This window comes from Halichoeres trimaculatus, unplaced genomic scaffold, assembly GCF_033239565.1.
Source record: "Halichoeres trimaculatus isolate MK-OKI-2021-1 unplaced genomic scaffold, fHalTri1.1 fHalTri1_scaffold_19, whole genome shotgun sequence".
NCBI lineage: Eukaryota > Metazoa > Chordata > Actinopteri > Labriformes > Labridae > Halichoeres > Halichoeres trimaculatus.
The window spans coordinates 15,416,254-15,438,600 of NW_027437197.1; the positions used below are offsets into that span (position 1 = coordinate 15,416,254).

The 22,347-nt window shown below is 39.7% G+C and overlaps 1 protein-coding gene across 1 annotated transcript in view; it reads right to left on the bottom strand.

The window, feature by feature from the left end:
• Positions 1-20,391: 20,391 nt before the first annotated feature.
• Positions 20,392-22,347, bottom strand: part of col4a1 (collagen, type IV, alpha 1) — a 33,565-nt gene continuing 31,609 nt past the window's right edge. Inside the window, exons 47-52 of the mRNA XM_074694623.1 lie at positions 22,185-22,283; positions 21,886-22,098; positions 21,623-21,800; positions 21,114-21,228; positions 20,731-20,903; positions 20,392-20,555 (exon numbers count right to left, since the gene is read on the bottom strand). Coding sequence (XP_074550724.1) covers positions 20,474-20,555; positions 20,731-20,903; positions 21,114-21,228; positions 21,623-21,800; positions 21,886-22,098; positions 22,185-22,283 — 860 coding nt within the window. The 3' untranslated portion in view covers positions 20,392-20,473. The remainder of the gene's footprint in view (positions 20,556-20,730; positions 20,904-21,113; positions 21,229-21,622; positions 21,801-21,885; positions 22,099-22,184; positions 22,284-22,347) is intronic.

Genomic DNA, 22,347 nt, shown 5'->3' on the forward strand with positions numbered 1-22,347 from the left:
GCTGAATTGGGGGGAAAAAATGACGTCAAAAGTTCTCCTGATCTGAATGCGTCAGTGCCTGGCAATGTGCGTAATGATGAAACGCTGGAGCATGCTGGGTACTGAATGGGAGTGAGTGAACTGACAGCAGGTAGTCTGACATCCTGAAGGGAATTTGGGATTCTTCTCGGGTTTAACAGGAAGAGGGGGTAGCGAGCAGGTTAGAAGAAGTCATAACAGACAGAGAATGATGAAGAAATGGAACAGTGAGGCCAGATTGGATTTTTGGGGGGCTGAAAAAAATAACTGAGGGCAGCTTGAAAACAATTGGGGCTGCTCTTCAACACATTTGCCTGGTTTCCTTTAATATATTTATAAAATATTAACAAATAAGAAATATTGGTGAAATGTAAAATGTAGATAGCCATTTAGCTTCACTTTTTGATAGTAGTGCTAGATGGGTCTTAACTTCTGTCGCACACACACACACACACACACACACACACACACACACACACACACACACACACATTTTATATATATATATATATATATATATATATATATATATATATATATATATATATATATATATATATATATATATATATATATATATATATATATATATATACACACACATATATATTTATTTATGGAAAAAAAGTGGACTGTTTGTAAGAATGAATGAGCAGGAGGCAAACTTCAAGCGTTATTTTAATAATGGGAACTGGTTTGCTGTTCTGCGATTGACTGGCAACTAGTCCAGGGTGTACCCCGCCTTTTGCCCAATGACAGCTGGGATAGGCTCCAGCCACCTGCAACCCTGAACAGGATAAGTGGTATAGAAAATGAATGAATGGTTTGCTGTTAAAAGGGAAAGGGTGAACTTAATTTTCTACAGTTATCAAATATAACAAAAGTAGCTCTAAAATTTCCACACTTATTCTAGTCAGGAATATAACCCCTGTTCAAACAGTACAGAACAAAGTTTAAGACAACCCAAACCACAAATCTTAAAGGAGGACTAACAACTCAAACACTCTTTCTAATATTAAGAGGAGGAAAACCCACATCCTCACAGCCAGCTTTATTATTGTTTTCAAAGGTCTGTCACAGGTGAGCTGGCTGTGTCTTATTACCTCTGGAGCTTCTCCCATTCCAGCAGCAGGGGAACAGGTGAAAGAGTGAGGAGAGGAGCGGGATCTTCCCACAAAAGGCTTATATGTTGAGTGATGAAAACATGTTGAACAATACCCCACCCCCATCTTATATTTTCTTTTCCCTTTAGATCCCACAGTGCTGGCTCAGCAACCAAACCACCTCAGCAGCAAGGTCAATTACCATACCCTCTGTGGGTCAATTGTGCCACCAGAAGCAATGATTTGACTACTGCCACTGTGGAAAAGGAATCAAATCAGGTAACAACCTCACACGACCTGTCCCTCAAGTAACCTCTAGCTCACAGATTCTGCCCAGAGGCAGATTCTGTGTTCTGTGCAGTTGTTTTCTTTTCATTATTTGAGGGAGTCTTGCCTTAAGTGCTTTGAAGGTATATTCACATAAATAGATGTAACAGAGCTGGCTGCTGGCTTGAGGATAAGGAGACTTCCCTGTTTGTTGATATGAGGTTTCTTGTAGGACAGACATGAGGCTGAACCTGAACTTTGACTTACTGATGCCAAACAACTGCAGCAGAATAACAACAATGTTTGTGTGTCTCTGTATTGAGAATCAAATGGTTTTCAGCTGCTTGAATCTATGATAAATTATATAGAGAGCTCTTGAAAACGCTCATATCACCCTAACACCTGACTGCCACGTGAAGAGGGGGTAGTGTGAAGCACAAGCAGAGGCTAAAGGACTGACACTTCTTTTTGCATAACCCATGAAGCATGAAAAATGCAAATCAGCCATCTATAAAACACCAATAAGGTGGGTGATTGTCCCATAACTGTGCTGTTTACAAACCCAGTGTGCTTGTGTCTGTGATGCGTCCTTGTCCCTTTCTTAGGTAACTACATGAATATTTATTACCCTGCAATTTTCACAGCAGGGTGCATTAATTTACAAGTTAATTAAATGGCCAGCTGATCTTGATTTACAGGGCTTTAAATGGGCTCTCTCATCGTCTCCTGGTATGCACCCATTAGGCTTTTATAGGTTTATTTATTTAGGGATGGATAGTGGTGCTCCTTAAAGGGTGAACTGTCGCTTAACAGTCTCGTCCCTCTTACTCCCTAGATTTATTTACATTTGTTGTCAAGGAAATGCAACGCTAGAGTCCTTTACGCAAGCAGATGATCAAATGGCATTAAATAAACAGAGTATAGTAGATTGTCAAAGTTCACTCAGTAGCTTGTCACTTTAAACACTTAATCTCATTTAGGCTCTTAAGGCTGGCCTTTAAATACAAACAGCCTCGCTTGCCCCGATTGCTGAGTCACAAGTACATAATACCTCAGTCAACCACTGCACTGTCGCTGTGTGTGACGATTAGTTTCATAAGCTTTTATAAAGCAGATTAGAATAGCCGATTTGATGAGATAAGATTAGGGACAAGCAGGAGGGGGTAAAGATTAGGCTTCACTAGCTACTACAAGTAGAGCCCCATCAAAAGAACAGCACAAACATGTATTGCCAGCAAGTAAATGTCACACACACATCCATTCAAATGGCTTATTCATCATTAGTTGAGGGGAAAACAGATTATTGTTGAAGCTTTGGGTGTTGGATTCAGATTGCTGTATCACTGTTGTTGGGATGTTTTTAATAGAAGTATTATCCTGTTGTTACTGGAGACTGAATGGATTGTGTGGATTAAACTTAAAATTCGTGGTAACTTATTAATTCGAAGGATCCTTCTCCTTTAAGAGCATGTTTTGTCAACTTTAAGGAGCAATATGTAGGATATTCACCCTAAAAACCCTTGTGTAAACGGCCCCTTGGAGTGAAACGTAAAAGTAAAAGTATTGTTGCTTTTCTGCCTTGTGTCTACACAGAAACAGTGTTTTCAGAATTTTTCTGAAACACCCCAGACATGGGGCTCTGAGTTGAGACATGATGTCTAATAAATTGGAACTGACCAGACAGTTATAGCGCCAACTATAGGCCTGGCATACTTACAACAGCATTTTCAGTCCCTCTGCGTTTCTGTGTAAACGCAGATTTTTTTTTCACTGCGTTTAAGTGTTTTCAGATGAAACATTGTGTAAACGGGGCCTCAGTATATCTTTTGATGTTTGGGAAACATGCGTTGTTGAAATACAAGCATCTCTGAGAGGGGTAGTGTTTTTTATATGGAGTAGCTACATTGCTGTATTTCAATCACAGGCATTACTTTATTGTATCAGGGTTTGTCATAAGGAGAAAGCAGGATGTTTAAGTTATAATTATGTCGAACATGTTCCTTGTGTGATTTCTTCAGTCCAATCTTGTAACCAGGTAATGCTAATGGAAGCCTGTTTTCAGAGCTCTTGAGCACATACCGTATAGATTGCTGTGTTCAATCTCACGTTGTCACCCGTAATTGACTCAATGCACTAATCAATACAGCAAACGTGAAATTGAAACTTCTCTGCTTGTTAATTTTTGCTCTGATTGATCACAAGCAGGCAGAGCAGGAGGAAGGATGGCGTGAGCCGATGGAGATCTTTGTGTTATTGGAAATGACTGCGTGCGCCTGTATTGAGCCACAGCACGAGTGATTACAGTTTTGATTACTTCAGTTAACCAATTTATCGGGATGGACGTAATCTAAGTTTGATTAAACTGCAAATTGGAGACAGGGCCTGCAGTGTTGCGTAAAATGGCACTAGAAAGTCAATTATAATGGTTGGTATATTGTGTTCAAGGCCCCACAAAGATCAGACAGTTTATTGAATTAGGTCATAGACTCATCTGTGTTGTAATGTGTTTTACAGTTGCTATATGGCTGGTGCTCATTTTATCTCTTCTGTTCTTTTAATTCTACATGACAAAAAAATTGTATTGTAATCTTTAACCTGCACTAGATTTGATTTATTCTGTCACTTTTCTTGTCATTTTCCTTCTCCCTTTTACCACTGAGCTCTATGACGTGCAAAGCCAGTCGAATGGTGGTTATGCTTGTTTGATAGTGAACTGGTGCAGCAGTCACCTGACATTTCCTGAAGACCTCTCTGTACTGTGTAAATTTTCCTCTTGACTGTCGTCCCCACCTTATCTCCACATGATGTTACGACCTCTTTGTAATAATTTGTTGCACAGACACTCCAAATGCCTGGGGTTTTCTCATTTCACAGGTCACTGAGACGCATATTTATTTGATATGCTCATTAGAAAGGACAGGAGGCATTGGGCACAGCATGCTCATATGACCAGAAGAGAAACCAATGATAATATGTTTATGTAGGCCGAGGACATACACAGACAGCATATTTATTCATGAGTATGTCTGGATGCACACAGAGAAATGATACAGTAGCGTGTTAGTTCTCAGTAGCTGTGATTAAAGCACTGAATGCAGATGATATTCAGGCTCCAGAACGCCATCATCAGTCATTTGTCATTATTATGCAGTCATGAGATTTCTTATAAATGACAGTGATTCATGAGCAGCCTCTCTGGTTTGGTCAGAAAAACGGCTGTGACAGTAGGCAAGCATAAAACTTCAACATGTTAAAAACAGTTTTAGACTATCCCATGTTTCTGTGTCTGGTAGACTGGCAGTTTATTAATGATCGGATTTATTATAGACTATGTTTGTACCCCAGCAGTGATAGTTGTATTTTGGTCCACTGCTGCATAGTGATCATCAATGCACTGATGATGTTGTTTCCTCAGTTAATCACATACTCCACACAGCGGAAGGACGATTAAAGGAAGGTGGGTGGCAACTGCAGTATTTAAATTGGTACTGATCTTAGTAGGAGTGTGTAGGAAGTTGGCTTTTGTGTGTGTGTGTGTGTGTGTGTGTGTGTGTGTGTGTGTGTGTGTGTGTGTGTGTGTGTGTGTGTGTGTGTGTGTGTGTGTGTGTGTGTGTGTGTGTGTGTGTGTGTGTTTTTGTTTGTGTGTGTGTGTGTGTGTGTGTGTGTGTGTGTGTGTGTGTGTGTGTGTGTGTGTGTGTGTGTGTGTGTGTGTGTGTGTATGTGTGTGTGTGTGTGTGTGTGTGTGTGTGTGTGTGCGCACGCACTCGTGCATGTTGTTTAGGCGTGCATTGATTTTTTTCACTGTGACTTAGCCTCAGCTGACCTGCTGATCTAATATTCGTTCTCTCCTCTGAAACACTCATTCTGTCCTCTTGTTCTATTTTCTCACAGAAACAGGAAATGCTGTAGTACTCATCACATTTTGTGCTTTTTAGTGTGCTGCTCTGATAGACAGAATTATGCAAAGGAGGTCAAGTGAGGTAAAGAAAACAACTTACTGTCTATCTCAGAAGACAAACTTTTGCCACAGTATTCCAGCATTCCTTGATAAATAACTTTGTTGAGTTGAAAGTCAAAAACAGATTAACAACAAAATAACAAGTCAGGGCATGAACAGTGGAGTGGGAATGCACCCCCTTGATGTCAACGCAAAACTGTTTGACCTTCAGTTTCAGTCCAGACAACCAATCATTTAATCATGCTCAAGATCCTGAAAAAAGTAAATTTGTTCCAATGATTTAAACTCCAAATCTGTGAGTTTCCAGTAATAAGAGCAGCATCTGCTGTCAGAAACATATTGAGTGTTTAGATCAGGTTAAAGGAGGACAGTTTTGAATGCAGCTTAGACTCCCTCCTAAAAGTATTCAGGAATGGGTCCAAGTGTTGCTGCCTTCAAATGGAACTTGTAAAGTTGTGTACATTAAACGCTAGCATACAAGTGCTAACATGGGCTGTTTCATCCTTGCTATTTCAGCAGAGATACTGAAATTATTATTTGCACTGGAATGACCTGTGGAGACACAAACTACATGAACGCTTACTCATTTGGTCCCTTATGGGCCTTACATTGACCAAACTGCTGCTTTCTTGCTAATATCCTGTAATTTACCCCAATAACAGCAGATCTTTACAGTAAAAGTCCATTTAAAACTTCTTACCTAAAATGTTTCAAACAGATTTGTATCTTTTCCTACTACTCTTCAACTGCCCCAGTTTCTCACCAGTTAAATCAAGTGGGAGGCAAATCCAATTACCAGTGGTCACTTGAGACACATTTGATATGCTTTTGCCTTTCAGAAGTGAACTATAATCCACCTTAACTGACTGTGGAAAAAATGCATAGGTCCAGGACACAAGATCTGAAAGATTCACAAATGAATCACTTGTTCAGGTTTTATTGTTATGAGCCCAAATTAGAGAGAATGTCTTATCACTTTGTTTCCCAGTTTATTAAATCAGACCAACTTAAAGATGACATGGATATTTCAGTGCTGTCACAGTTCTCTACACAGATGCCATGCCTGAGTAGCTGCTTTGTGCTATAGCCTCACGGACTGAATGAAAGTCACTTTTAAGGTCACAGTTAAAACCTCATTACCAGATGCTCCAGAACGACAGTTGGAGGCCTGGACGTGTTGCCATCAATTTCCCGTCACACACTGACCTAAAAAACATTTTTATCATCATAGGAAGAGGTTTTGCTGTAAAAGATAGACAATTTTAGCAACACACCATAAAAAGACTGTTTCTTTTTTTTTTCTTAGCAAAAACTTGGTCTGTAATGCCCAACAACATTTGGAGAGTGTCAATGAACCGTGTGATTGAGTTATTATAACACAATATCCCATTCCATATATCTCCTATCTAGGGACAGCCATTTTGAACAAAAATACTCTTGAATAGTCACCACCAACTACCCCTCTATTTAATCAAATATCATGTCTTTATGTTATAGTTTTACAGATTAAAGTGTACATGTAACCTGTTTTTTATTTATTTATTTATTTATTGTTTTCTCTGCTTATATTTCACTGTAATGCAATGTCTAAGCTTATTTTCCAAACAGCTAATCACCGCTGCATGCGTCTGTGTTTGTGTGGTCGGCCCTGTAATGGTGCTTCTGTATGTGTGATAATTGAGATGATGATTTTATAGTTTAGGTTTAATCATATATGCATGCAGATGTGTGTACGTGTGCTTATGTGTGATACTAATGTTAATGAAGACAGAAAAGGGCCAGAGAGGCCACACATTTAAATTATTCATGTCGTGTAATTAGCCAATCAAGTGTTTAGATTAGATGTTGATGACTCTTGTGCCACGAATAAGAAAATGGTGCTCCCGGAGGTCAGGAAGGGCTTTCCCCAACAATGAGAGAGTCACAAAAGACAAGGAGCACAATTATGTGCACATTGTGACCAACTATGCTCATTCCAGCCCATGACATACACCGTTATTTTTTTTAATGCTATGAATTATTTATTTCATTCAGTTTACATATTTATGTGTTTACAAATGGTGCTATTAGTGGCTAATTAGCTTATCTAATGAACAGCTGTAATTATATTCTTATTATGTGCAATGATGCTATGTGCTATGCGTTTCCAGTGATTTTTAACCCATTTACCACCATCCCTATATAGATAGTGCCACACATCAGGCGTCTCTATCTTTTTTCATCGCATTATTTTACACAATTAGCATTACATCACATTTTAGTAATTAGTATTTAGTTAATATTAGCCAATTATTGCACTTCTGGTGTAGCCACAAAGCAACATTTGATCATTACACACTATTTATCCTTTTTTTTCGTTGTTATTTCTTAACTGTTGATGTTAGCACAGTTTCCACAGTCTGAATGATCGTGCAAACCAACTAGATGATCAAACATCTGTTACGTTTGATCTAAAATGAGTTTTTCTACAATCATAATTGTATTTAAATCTTATTAGTGAGGGTACGCATACTTCAAAAAACAAGAATAATTAATTGATCAGCCCTCACATACACAACAATACACTGCTCAGTAATTGCATTTATTTGAAGCGCAACATGCTCTAAGTTGAGACATGATGTCAAATAAATTGGACACTGATAGGGGCTGTAATTTAAATCTATATGGAGACAGAGGGGCACACATGAAGTGCACACCGCTCCTCTAATGAAAGAATCAGTCATAATATCAGAGGCCCCCTGAAACACACAAATAAATATATTCATCTAACACAACAAATGATGTGAGGAATGAGAGTGTTTTCTTTTATGCATTTTAAGGATTATTGATTTAAGGAGAACCTCCTCTTAGATGTTTGCAATTAGAGTGAAAGTGATAGGTTATATGGATGTCCACCATCTGCATATGCACACACACATACAGCAGTCACACTATCACATGAATATGTAATAAAGTCTGCTAGAATTAGGGAGATAGAGTTTTGTATCATCCCAGCCTCTCCTTCTTCATTTTTCTCACTGCCAGTCCTCCTCCCCCATCATCTCTCCTCTTCCTCCCCCCTCCAGTTGGTCACAGGCCGGCAGCTCTGAAATATTTAACATTTCAGAATCATGTCCGTCCATCTTCCTCTTTAACAGTGCTCCAACTCAGACTCTCTGTGTTGAGAAAAAAAAAAAAAAGCAGCACTGGTTGGTTATCTTTATATAGACCGCAAGAGTCAGTGGTGTGTTGGAGGTGGTGTTGGTGGGTGGAGATCACAGAGGATCACATGTGTGTTATGTAGTAGGGTGAAATACTCTGTCTGCTTGCACACTCATCAGTCAGAGGCTGGATGTGTGGGTAGTGGCTAGATGAGTAGTGGAGTGGTTTTGGCATCCACGGGGGCTGTGAGGATGTGAGAAGGTGGACTGATTGCCAGAGAACACAGGAAATGTCTACCTCGGGCATTGGACACCCCTCAAGGGACTGATAGCACTGATCGTCAGCATCCTGATTCAACAATATCTGTGGAGAACATTTTCACACTGAGCCAGCATCAATTGGAGTAAAATTTTAGTTGAAGGTTTCAGGAGAAGCTGTTACATTTTTCTCATTCTCAGTATTTAATGTGCTCCTAGAAGATTCATTCAGATTTTAGTGCATTATAAACAAGTGTGTATAAAGCTTTACACTTTAACTCTATTGAGAAATTCCTCTGCTGTTGGCCTGAAGCGACAAGCCAGAGAATCTGTACTTAGTGAAAGTGGTCCCCATCAAAACCCCCTTTTCCCCCTTGATAGTTTAAGTGCAGATTTATATTTATGTTTTTTTCTGCCTCCAAACTCAAATGTATGACCTGCTTTTCAAAGACTCTGGAAAACTAGAGATGATCAGACTTAACATTAATCTGCAAACAGCATATTCTGATAATCATATTGATAAAAATCACAAATGTTTCCTCTTTTCACACACTCCGAGGAGTCTAAATTCATAAAAATAGGGAGCACATGACTTGGCCATATAGGTCCTCTATAATTTCCTTTTATGCTCTCTGTACTTAGAACACATTAAACATCCAGCAGTGAGGCAATAAGGAGCAGGGTATAGAGCAGCATTAAGATCTTGATCATTAAGTCAATAATGAAACCTCAGTTTAATTTAGATGGCCATAATTGATCGAGATGGGGCCTAATTGTGCATACATTAAGCACAATTCTGAATTTCAGATGTAATGATTTTGTTACAGAATTAAGTGTGATGAACAATGAAATCCTCATTTTAAGGTTTGACTCGAGGGGGCAGGGAGTCAGAGAACCACAGCGAGGACTTTTTTCCCCGTTTGCTAATACTGCAAATGTCTGTCGCCATTCATTGTGACTGCCTGTGAAGCAGCACACTTCATTTACATACATTTACATTCCAACATTTCACTCATTTGATTTTGTTTATAAGGGGTTCAGCAATATGGAAAAGTAAAGTATACTTTAGGTACGAATGTTTTGATACCTTGCGAATATATGTTTTCGTTTGATGATGTTTGTGGGTGATTTTTCATTTGCATAATGCATGCCATTAGACAGAATTTGGTGAATGCATGGCTGCCCTTGTGTAAAGAATACATTACATAGTGAAAAGATGTGTAGGAGACATTTATTAGATATACATTTGCATTCGGAGGCCTTTAGGGTCTGGGGAGAAGTGATCCAGTTTTAGGAGACTGGCTGTGACAGTCATGGTGTGAGAGGAGCTTTGATATGGAAAAAATTGGGTGGCTGATGATCTAAGCGTTCATGTGTGACGTTACTGAAATAGGAGGATCTACCACCGCCCTTCCATGGGTACACTTGTCTTCATCAGCAGTAGTGCTATTTCTCCAGTTACACGCTGTCACCCTTTAATAAATACAGACCAGACACAGCACCAGTCTGTCGGCATCAATTCACTTCATTTGAGAGCTTGAAGTGAGGAAGGGCTCAAAGCAAATCATCAGGAGTGATGTCGACACAACAAAGCCGAGACCAGCAACAGACTAGACCAGACTATAGGATCTTAGCTGACTTTAAAATCACCGGAGATCATGCACACTTAGAGACAATTCAAACTGGCAGGTTATTTATGGTTTCAGATCAGGAAGGCTCTGACACCATAAGGAGCAGTTAGATTATTGTTTTGACTCCAAATGCTTCAAGTTTATTTGGAAAAATTATCAATTAAAAGGAGACCTGAGTCAGGTCATGCCCACATTTCATTGGGAGATTTAGGCCCAGATTTTCTGTCTTTAAGAGTCTAATGTGTGTACACGTTTAATGTTTTTGCTGTAATTTCTATACAAATACTTGTTTTCAAACATCGTTACATCCTGACTTAACATGAAACATGCTAGCAAGAGAAAACACCGTTTAGGGCAGACATGGGCAAAATACGGCCCATGGTCCACATCCTGCCTTTTGCGCGTCCCTGTCTAGCCCACGTGAGGTCAATCATAAATTACAACATAAATAGAAAAAAAAGCCACAAACACAACACAACTGTGTCACTTTTATTTTGAAAAGCTTGGATTATTTATGTATGGATACACTTTCGCTCATGAGTCCTGCATGTAAACAGCAACAAGTGAAGTTTGTCAGATCCACACAAGATCGTCTATCACTGAAGGTACCTCATCCAAATTTCAAAGGAGCTGGTTCAAACCCAAGACAGACTAGGTTTTTCTCACTGCAGAGGTAAAACAAAGTGGAAAAACATTTGCGTTATTTATTCCATTTGAAGTTGTTCAAGAGTTTGTTTTTTTTTCAGTATATGTGGAGTCTAACAAGCTAGAAATAAAACAAACATTTATGCTTTGATTGCTTTGTTTTTACTATTATTACTTCTAGAGGAGGGATTTCCTACTTGACCTACACCATAATTTCACATATTCATAAAATATTCTTATTCTTATGGTTACCAGTAGCAGGTAATCAATATATAATAATATATAAGTGAGAGCTGTTCATAATGGGAAAAACTTTATATTAAGCAGAATGAAGTTCATGTAATGATTGGTGTGGCTCTCTGACACACTTCATATTTCTCATGTGGCCCCTCCAAAAAATAATTGCCCACCCCTGGTTTAAGGTAAAACTCATAGTATAGTAATCAACTAAATACAGGATAACTGCATCAGTAAAATTCAGCTCAAAATATCTGTTTATTTTAAGTTTACTGCAAATCTGAAAACCTAATATGACTTTGTCTTGATGTTAGCAAGGAAACAGTTCAACTTTTTTTGAAAGAGCTCCTCAGTAAAACCTAGTGTGTAAGAGTGAATTTAATGTTGTTGTGACCCGTACAAACTCGGATCAGGCGGCAGGTGTGTGTGTGCATGTTTGGAAGAGACATGATGGGGGTGAGTGGGTCAGTGAGTGGATCAAATAGTGGCTAACCAGGTTGTTACCACTTTGTTGATTCATGTAACAGTGTCAGCTGATGGTGGAGTCAGAGTTGGAGACTGTAAACATGGAAGTTTCCAGAGTGCCGTGAAAGGCCAAAAGCCTTCCATATCACTCAGGAGAGATTCATGGTGACACTGTTTACAGCTGTCCCCTCATTGCCTGTGATGATGGAAAAGACTTATGGTACACAAATATAACAGGTTGGACACACACAGACATAAACAAACAGGAGGGATCCAGGAAAGGCAAAGTCTTTAGCACCATGTTACATCATTCACGCACGCTGTCGCCACAGGGTTCCATGTCTGTGATTGTGTGTTTAATCTGGAGTCTCCTGAGACGTTGAAGAACAGCCACGCTCTGTAATACTGTTGAGCCAGCATGTGTTGCCATGGTGTAAGCACATTTTTGACGTGTTCAGGCCACCGTTGAAAAACAGCTAACTCCCATGAGGGCCACCACACACACACACACACACACACACACACACACACACACACACACACTCACACACACTCCTATAACAACTGTGACAGCGTGTGTGTGCATGTACGTGTGTTTTTGTTGATGCAGGTGTTACTCAGGCCTTTGCAAAGGCTAATGGAGGGGCCCATTAACACTACAACAAGCCTAATAGTACTGTAAATACTCGCTGTCTGCTGGTGTGATGATGGCTTTGCTCAATAATTCAACAGCTGCTGAGAAAATCAGCAATCCGGTTTTCTGAAAGGGCCAACAACGTGGTAAACACTGCGCTGAAATGACCAGAGCACGACTCAAATAGAGCACAATAGATGATGTGCATTGCTGTACTCAGAGGTTCACTGAAGCGCTTAATATAATAGAGGAGAATGGTTTTGTTTACATAGATGTTTGGTGTTTTTTTCCAGTTCTTCTCAGATAATTTGGCCAATTTATTGAAACATTTTTCTACCTTCAAGCTCAAAAAATGTATTTTCCCATGGCAGCGTATATATTCTGTTGAAAGTGGCTATGTGTCAATGATTAAGTCACTTCAAATTGACTCCTCCATGTCCAGCCAGTTAGCTTTAGCACGCTTGACTGTTCCTTTTGTTGTATTTGTGGCTTTTTTACTGTTGAAGGTATTTGTTAATGTTGCTTGAGGTTAGCGATGACTTCACTCAGCATGTAAATGAGTCCGTGAGAGATTCCTGCTCCCAGCTTGTAATATTAACTGAGTTAATTTAGCATGAAACACAGTAAAAGGTTATTTACTAAGTATGCTGTGCGGTTATAGATTTGTCTGTTGTGTAAATGAGAATGTAAGTTATGGTGTGCTTCTTTAAACACAACCAGTGCATGCTGCGCACTCAGCCAAGAGCTCTCTCCCAACACTTTACACGCTGAAGTGACATCAAGACAAATAGCAGTGTCACGCATAATCAGTTGAGCATTTCTTCTCAACATAAGGTTTAATAATCATTAGTGGTCATTTACATTATGATTTGTCTAGACCATAAAAATGAAGAAAGCGTTGCAATCAGCTTGGCTCATCATGACTGAAACATTTGTTTGTGATGGATAAAAAATTTCATTTCTCTATATTTTTACCCACATTACAGCATGGATCATTTTCTGCTCATTTATATGTGTTTGATAAAAAAAATCTGTTTCATTACAAGAAGGAAAAGTTGTGTTGTACTGAAAATGTAATTTTAACTATGAGTCTTAACACCCTTAGCTGCTAATGTTCACACAACACCCACAGTCCTCCTCTTGCACTCTGGAAGAACAGTACCTAATTACTATTCCTCAATGGTGTGAAGATTGGACCACACAGTGTTCCCCTTTCTCTCCTCTCTCTTCTCTCTGACCTGAAATATATTCGAGTAAAGAGTTAAGATGCATACTGTACAACCAGCCTTGAGCTGGATGGTGGAGGTTATGCCATTTCCATGTATAGTTTGGGATAATCAATCTGGCTCAAATCCCACGCCAGGTCTCAGTTTTGCAGTTTTAAGTCAGAGTGACTTGAAGTAAATCGATCTGTGGCAGAGAATCATTAGATCATATTAGAATAGTGAGTTTTTGGACATATAGACAGAGGTTTATGTATTGATATTAAGAGAAATAAGACATCCATAGAATACAATCCAACTATGCTCTACCTTCATGTAAACCGACTGTTTGATTCCTGTGTGTGCAGTTCTGACAGGACATAAAAACAATGTTGCGATTGATGGATTTTGTTCACCCTCTGTGCTCTGTCTGGCAGCTAGTCTCCATTTTATAACTGGTTTCTATGGTTCCCTTTTTTGTCTGACTTCCACACACCATGTCCTATCCTCAGTTCCCAGTACTAGACGTGGATGAGCCTTGAGTGCCAACCATCTGATGGTACCAACGGTCCAGAAGGCTCAGGCAGACTATCCTGTGGAGACTGCCAGACATTTTACTATAATAATTACCCCGGATGCTGTTTCTCCCCGCTGCAGACGGCAGAATGTACTGAAAAATAATGTTTAGATTCATACAAAAATACACTCGGCCATCCTGAAGGAGTTTATTGTATCTGTGTTTCTCTGCCTCTATTTTCCCATTCAACATATGACAGCAGTACGTAGATAGGATGGTGTAAGGGAAATTGAAAACAGGATATACATTTCCTTGGCTGATTATGAAATAAACTCTCTATACACTACAGAGTCTTTATGACCGAGAGAAACTAACACCACCACCATGTAACAATGATGATTTCTATACAGTTATTTTGATGCCTGTAGCTAATGAGATGATGTGAGCCACCGCATGCTGAAGAAACAGCCTTTGTTGACATTTTCTACAGTACAGATTTGCAATGAGTGACACGTTTAACTATCAAAAGACAGCAGCAGATTTTCCTCAGAAAACACTCTTTAGGAGACTATTCAGGCTGACCATTTTTTTTGTACCAGGCTGAAAAAATGTTGTTTTTTGCTGTAGACATTGATATTTTTGAATGCTTGTGTATGTGGTGCTATGTGGTTTCAGAGACAGCCTCAAGTGGACACTGGAGGAACTGCAGTTTTTAGTACTTTGCATCAGCTTCCTTTCTCATGACTGAGGCTGTATTTCAAACTGTCTACTGCCATCTATTTTGGCTGACATTTAGTATGTAGTAGGTAGTATGTGAAAAATTGCAAAATCTGCAGTATGCCAAAAATCCCTGGATGTCTTACTGATCCAGGAAAATTTCTCAGTATGCAACAGACCAGTCTACCTGGCATACTGTTTCCCAAAATCCACGGCGCCAACGCTGTTTGTCTAAGCAGATGGCAGGTTTTGGTGAATTGCTGCCATCTACTGGAATGAGGCAGCATTATAACTACAATACAACAGCACTATGGTTAAGATCTGTGAGATAGAAGTGGAGTGATACGAAAGAAACACAAGAATCTTGTTACCACTATTTTACTTTCTGAAGCATACATGTATTATATGAAGGTGTTTCTTCCATCAGATGTAACAATTAAAATACCTCCCAGATTTATTTTCAGTAAACGATATAAATCAAATGTGATGATTCTGCTATGAAATGATTAACAAAGAAACTAAAATGCCAAGATCTACCCAATGTTTGTGTTGTACATTTATAATAAAGGCTCCATTTTCCAAAGCTGAAAACCAGAGTAGCATACTACAAAACAGGCTCAACAGAACAGTCATACTATATACTACATGCAAATGCAGTAGGCAGTCAGCAGTGCCTATTACATACTATATTTTGTTCAATTTCGTTGTACTTGTTACAATTACAATAAAGTTCTATTCTATATTTGCATATAGCATGTAGTAGGTGGTTTGGAAAATGGCCTGAATGTTGTGATGGAGCTGTGGTGTTTTCTTCTTCAGTGGTGTTTCATTACAAAGTCATACCGCCAACTACTGGCTCTAGATCTGTGTTTGAACAGACTTGAGTATTGGGCAGATTTTGTTTCTTTGGTCAGTGCCAGGCCAACAATTTCCCTACAGTGTATTGTTTTCATTATAGGCTTAACTATGAAGATGGCTAAAATGCTCTATCCTCTGCTTTAGTGACATTCATGTTAATTGCAGCTCAGGGTCATGGGACAGTAGTGGTTGTCCTCTAAATGAAGAGAAGGTCTTAGTGATGTATAGAGTATTTTTTTTAAATCCAGATGAAAAGAGTTTAAAAGATGGGTAGTGATGTAGTTGGGATGAATCAAGAAAAAAAAGACAGATTGAGAGTTAGACTGAAAGGCCTCCCACAGATTCACTCCCACTCTTCCTCTCATGCCCACGCACTCTCTGTTACTGTGACGTGCTCTCTTCCTTTTTACTCCTCCACTCGGCTGTGGAGGCGTTCTGCTCTCCTCTCATTCATTCACTGCCACGATATTTCCATATTTCTAAATGGACACTGGATGGAGTTGAAATTTCTGTGGAGGAAGAGGAGGAGTAGGAGGAGGAAGCACCATTTTTGGCTTCATCCGAGAGCATCAGATTTCCGATCATGCTGAGATCGTGATCGCAGATCGCATCCAGGCCAAACTCTACAGATGGTCTTATGTCATCTTTGTACATTGCAAATTAGGGCAAGAACATGATACAGTTATTGCTTCAACACTGATAGCCTCCTTAATAACAGTTACATCACCTAAAGAACAGCAAACATGCATCTCCTGAGTGAGAACTGTTTTTGCTGTCCCACATTTCATGACCTGAAGCTTGTGCAAAGAGTTTTCAGCTGGTCATAATAATTTATAATTAATTTATTTATAATTTATAAAATATATAGGGAGAAATGTTTTTCATTAAAAACAGTAACATTGTGATTTTAAAAGTACAGTAGTAAAATAATAGAAAAATACACACAAAACTATCTTTAAAACCATAAAGGCCCAACAGTGCCAACCAAAAAAATAAAGAAAATCAATGACTCAATGTTTGGTAGTCATCCAAAAACTCTTCTTCACAGTGCCAAGGCTTTAAAACTCAGAGATGAGCTTGTTTCTATCCTATCAGGCAGACTTATCAATAAGTTGTTCAGCTGCGCTGCACTGCAGTCACTGTTCATGGCCACTTCATCACTGACTATTTCTACAGTATAAAGAAGTTCTAAAGATAACCGCTTACGAAGATGCCTCTGTCCATTCATAGCTGCTGTTCTCATTCCACTTTAAAGTTGAATGAAGATAGTTGTACTGAAAGTTTTCAGATGTTGAGTACTGTTGAAAGAGTGATTTGAGGACACCAATTGACAGGGTTTATGTGAGGATGTACTCTGTGGAAATCTGCTGTACCAGAGGTTGTTCTGCCTCAATGATGGTTCCTCTTTCTGCAGTTACTTTCAAAACACTGACTTGCAAACCATCAGCTGCACCTTTTTCGCTTCCTGGTTCCTGGTCAGCTAATTATAGGGTTGAGGATTGTATGTTGAATTCCCACCTGTCTAAATCCTGAAAGCAAAATGACTTTAAAAAAAAAACAAAAGAGTTAGAAAAATAAACACAATAAGACGATGCAGCTAGGAGGAAGAAAATCAGTATCTGTAAAATGAAAAACAACTTTTTTTTAAGTTGACAAACAGGATACTACTCAGTTTGAACTTGTGTTTACTGCTGTCTGTGTGTAAGAAAGGAAAGCCTTTCACTTAATCTCCTGCTGTATTTACTACTAGTTGTAGCTGTGTGTGTGATCCCCAGACTGCCGCGAAAATCCCTGGCATGCAGCCTTCTTTTTTTACCATTGCGTGTATGTGTTTGTGGGTGTTTCCCTTTTAGGTTTTGCGGTGCATGCTGTGTTGCAAGCTAATCTGGCAAGCTAACCTGAGGTCAAGGGGCTATGCTTAAGGTTGTGGCCTCTGTGCTTAATCCACTCAGGAGAAAGGTCAGGCCCACACTCACCTTCTGGCGCATTCCCGTGCCGTAGCGTAAACACATTCTCGGAAATGGGGGAATTAAGTTACAGGAACTTTGACACATTTCTCCTTATCAGTTTGACTTAAACTAATAAATCCCTTTAGATTTCAGCAAGGGGTAAGTTTGGCCAGTTGGTTTCTTAAATCGTGGTTTGAGCCAATGAAATAGCGCACATTGTACGGTTCTCTGGCCAGTTTACTCCCTTCATACACAACTTCACAGACACACGATTGCACTCAAGCGTAATCCCAGGTTCTGTAAAAGTGATTGAAAGTCTCAAATCAGGTCTCAACCCGGCAGTGTTAGCAAACATCCAGTAGAATTAAACACTTAGAAGGGATAAGTTCTAACTCCAAAGCCCCTGAGCAGGGCTGTGCACGGCTGACCCCTAACCACATGGCACATTTGATATTGCATGGGCATTTGTCTGTGAATCCAGTGATTTATGTGCTTACTGTTTTTTGAGGGAAAATCCTGTCCTTGTGGATGTCTCATGCTGCCTAGTTTAAATTTCCTTGCCTCAGAAAATAAATTATGAAATGTATTATATTGATTGGAACTACTTCGAATGCTGCAATAACTCAACCTCCAGCTGACTCTAGTTGTTACTTTAACCATTTATTGTCAAATTTTGACTGCAATGTCTTTTTTTGTGTGTGTGTGTAACTCCCATGTTATGTCTCATTGCCTTTCAACTGTCCTTTGTCCTTAAACCCTATATTCTGCTCTGACAGCACCCATCCGAGCCTTATAAGTGAGTAATCATGATCGTGGTCATTAGACCCTTGCTCTCAGTCATACTGGCCATTTGACCATTTAGCCTTTCGGTGCTGTGTGACCATTCAGTGCGACTCCCACCAGAGTGACCTGGCACTCACCGGTCAAAGTTCAAGGCCTTGTTAGACATGTTTATGAAGATAGCGGGGGGGTCGAGGCCTCTGTTTTTCCGTCCAGCGACAAGAGAGGAAACAAGGGATAGGATTCGGGTAATAGATGAAAGACGAGAGTAGAGATGAAAGGAGGGGTTATCTGGTTCTCTGCGGAGCGTATCGATCTGTTTGTGTTTTCAGGGGGGGTGAATGGGTTTGTTGGCCACAGTCCCGGCAGAAGTGCTGAGGTATCGGCTGCAGAGCTCTGTTGAAGTGTCAGTGCAGAGGTTGCACTTAAATTAGGGTTCAGGACAGACTTGAGGTCAGCTTTTGGAGAAATAGCCAGTGACAGTTTAAAAGAAACCCCATAGAGCTCCTGTATCAGCTGAATGGAGAGATCACAGAGCATCACATACAAAGTGTGCAAGTGCTGCCCTCTTGTGGAAACACATTGGAAATGTACAAAAGGAATAAAAACACTCTCATGTAAATGAAAAGGAATATTCTACACATCATTTTATTGCAGGAATTACAAAGAATGAACATAAAATGTGGATTCTGTTTGGTAAGGAGTTAAGATTGTCTCCACTGTGGACAAGTTGTTTTGTTTTTTGATGTCAACACTGCTGATACTGTAAATAATTCATACCCACGCACTCTGTCAAAAACAAGTTACAGTGGAGAACAAAGACGCTTTGTGGTTTTTTGAGAGCTCTAAATGGCACACAAAACCTTAATGTGGAATCAACATTATACTGCATCATAAGACCTTTTAATGCATCTTTACTTTGCATAACTCAGGCAAAATACTGTTCTCCTAATACATCTGTGTTAAATAGTAAGTTAAAAATGATGCAACAGCCCTTTACTCTTTATGAAACATGAATTTTTGCATTTACGCAACAGGGAAACAAAAGAGATTTACAAATTGCAACAGTCAAGTTTATAGCAAAGTACATGTGAAGTGTAAGTTTATGTACATGTGCATTTCTTTAAGATCAAGAGAACAGACACTGAACTAAATCCTTAAACACACAGCTGTTATAAACACGGTTCTGACGGATGAAATGTATGTGGAAGGTGATTTCAAAGTCCTTTTTGTTGTGCAACAATTTACATGCAGACATCACATACCACACCACATCCACACAGCTAAAATCCATTCATTTATTTACATTTACACTCACACAAACCTGCTAAAGCTAGTTCAGTGCTGTACTGTATTGCATGTTACTTCGGCGATCATTGAAACACTTTTTGGTTCATGGAATCTTGGATACACTGCAGTCCCACATATTCTCATAAATCTTATAAATAAAAAATGGACTGGATAACACACAATAATAATAACCTGAGGAGAGTATGTAGAACTATGTTAGAGAGGAATGCTTCATATTTACAACAGTGTGATTGTTATATTTACGTCTGCAACATGACAATGATTTAGCAAAACTGACATGCATTTGTAGTGAGTGGTAAGTCCCCATCCTTAAAATTAGTATGTATAAAGAAGTAAAAAGGTGTGACAGTCTAGATTAACATGCAGGTATATCTTTGAATTCTGTGGCACTGAGAGAAAGATCAAAAACAAAGTGGAATAAAGCAGATAAGGAACATTGAATAGCACCTGACCTACACAAACAACCCTTTCAAAATGAACACCAGTTTACCAGTTTATGGGGCCGTGTCTTCAGTGCAGTGGTAAACTTGGCGCCATTCCTTCGAGACAATCTGTGATAATGTTAGTAAAGTGTTCTGCGTGGAGTAAAAGGCCACTTGATCTCCGTGCTCTGGTTTGTAGTGTTCAACCTGTCTGTTCAAAGCAAATCTTAGCCCCTTCTCTCTCAAACACGTAGGAAATAGCACCATCCTTTAAAAAAAAAAGGAGTTAAAGGCTAGTTGAAGATGCCAGCGCATGTTGTATTGCTCATAGGTTGGAGGATAGGCATTCTGGTGTCAGGGTTTATGTCCTCTTCATGCACACTTGACAGCGACTGATGTGTGTTCTAAGACTTCCTGCTTTAAGTGTTGTTGGGACAGGTTTCCTAAAATAAAGAGAGGAAAAAACATTGATGTGGGTTAGCTGGCTCAAATTATAAAGATATTAAACAGAGTATTAAAATCAAAAACAAATAAGGGGCATGAAGTTCTGATCATTTATTTAATGCAATAATAGAGATCCATGTAAATAGGGTATAAAATGTGTGTTTTTTTTCTTACGTGAACATCTCACTGTCTTCAATAGTGGCGAGCCAGAAGCTGTAGGAGTTGGCGTAGTAGTTGCAAGTTCCCCGTCCGTGACACTCAATGAACGGAGCACTGCGGAACTCCTCTAGACAGGAACCAGGAGAAGCTAGAGCCTGGCCAGAACCCTCAGCGCCTGAGCTAGTGTGCTGCAAAAACAACAAAAAAGTCAGTGAAATCAAAGAAGTTGTGCAAATTTTGATAGATTAGAGTTCCCTCTACTTTTCCTCATTGCGAAAGAACACATTTCATAACAAGAAGATATTCAACAAAATTATCACAACTTGATTGTCTTGCAGTATCTGTGATGTCAAGAACAACATTGTATTTATGATCAGATGGAATACTGTTCATCTTACCATGACAAAGGAGTAGCCAATCCACAGAGAGTCCCAACCCTGAGGGCACGGTGGGATGGTGATGGTCTGACTGTGAATTGCTATTACCATGGCTGGAGCTTCACACACAGTACATCTGCAGATACACGTATGAGAAACGTGCACAGTATGAGCTGAAAATAAGGTGTGTAGTGTGTGTTGATAGTGATTACTGCTTTTAACATCTTTGATTGAATAAGTCTTCTCATTGTATATTGACCTTTATCTACTCTGACTTCACAGACTACGATGGAGGGCAAAAGAAGCAGTGTTAGCCTGAGGCAACAATGCATTTTCTTTGCCAACTACATAGATTACAGTCTACTGCAGGAAATTTCCAGACCAGCGACTTTCATTTTTCACCTTCAAAGCAAGTCAAGTAAGTAATGTCCTTTTTGCCGTCTAGGCAAGACTCTGAAGCACTTGGGGTCTTTTTCTTTGTTTTCAGTCTGGTCTCCGAGTAAAGTGACTTGACTGAAATCCTGCCATACCTGCTGATGAAGGGTTTGATGCTTTCTCCGGTGAAAGGTGCCATGCTCATTGGCATAGGCTCAGGAGTGGTGAGCCAGTAGGAGAAGTCATTTCGAGAGGCAAAGTTGCACACGTTATTGATGTTGCAGAACAGGAAGGGCATCGGGCTGAACTTCCTCAGACAGCTGCCAGCCGTACCTGAAGTAAAGATCAACGTAATCATTAACTAACACCATAAACTCTGTCCTTTCATTTTAAATCCTTCTCATGAGGTGTTTCTTACCCAGGTCCTGTCCATGAGCCCGTGCGTTGCCTTGTACATAGAGCAAGGAGTAGCCATCATATATTGGCGAAGTTCCTTCAGGGCACTGTGGAATCTCCACTGACTGACTGTGACGGGTTACAAGGAATCCATGGTCCATTGAGGAGGGGCCAGGGGGACCAACTTGACCTGGGACTCCATCAGGTCCTGGGGGCCCAGGGTGTCCTCTAGGTCCTAAACACATGGGGTTATTAATAAGTTATGACATTAACAATGGAGAATCGTCTACCCAACATACATCATTCCTGTGAGCATCTCACCTTGTGGCCCCTGCAGGCCTGGTTCTCCTTTGGCCCCAGGCTGACCATGATATCCAGGAAGCCCATCGTCACCTTTTGGTCCAGGAGTACCTATCAAGCCTGAGGGAAATAACAGTAAGGGTGAATCCAGAGTACACTGGACAACCTGAGAGGATCAGTTTGG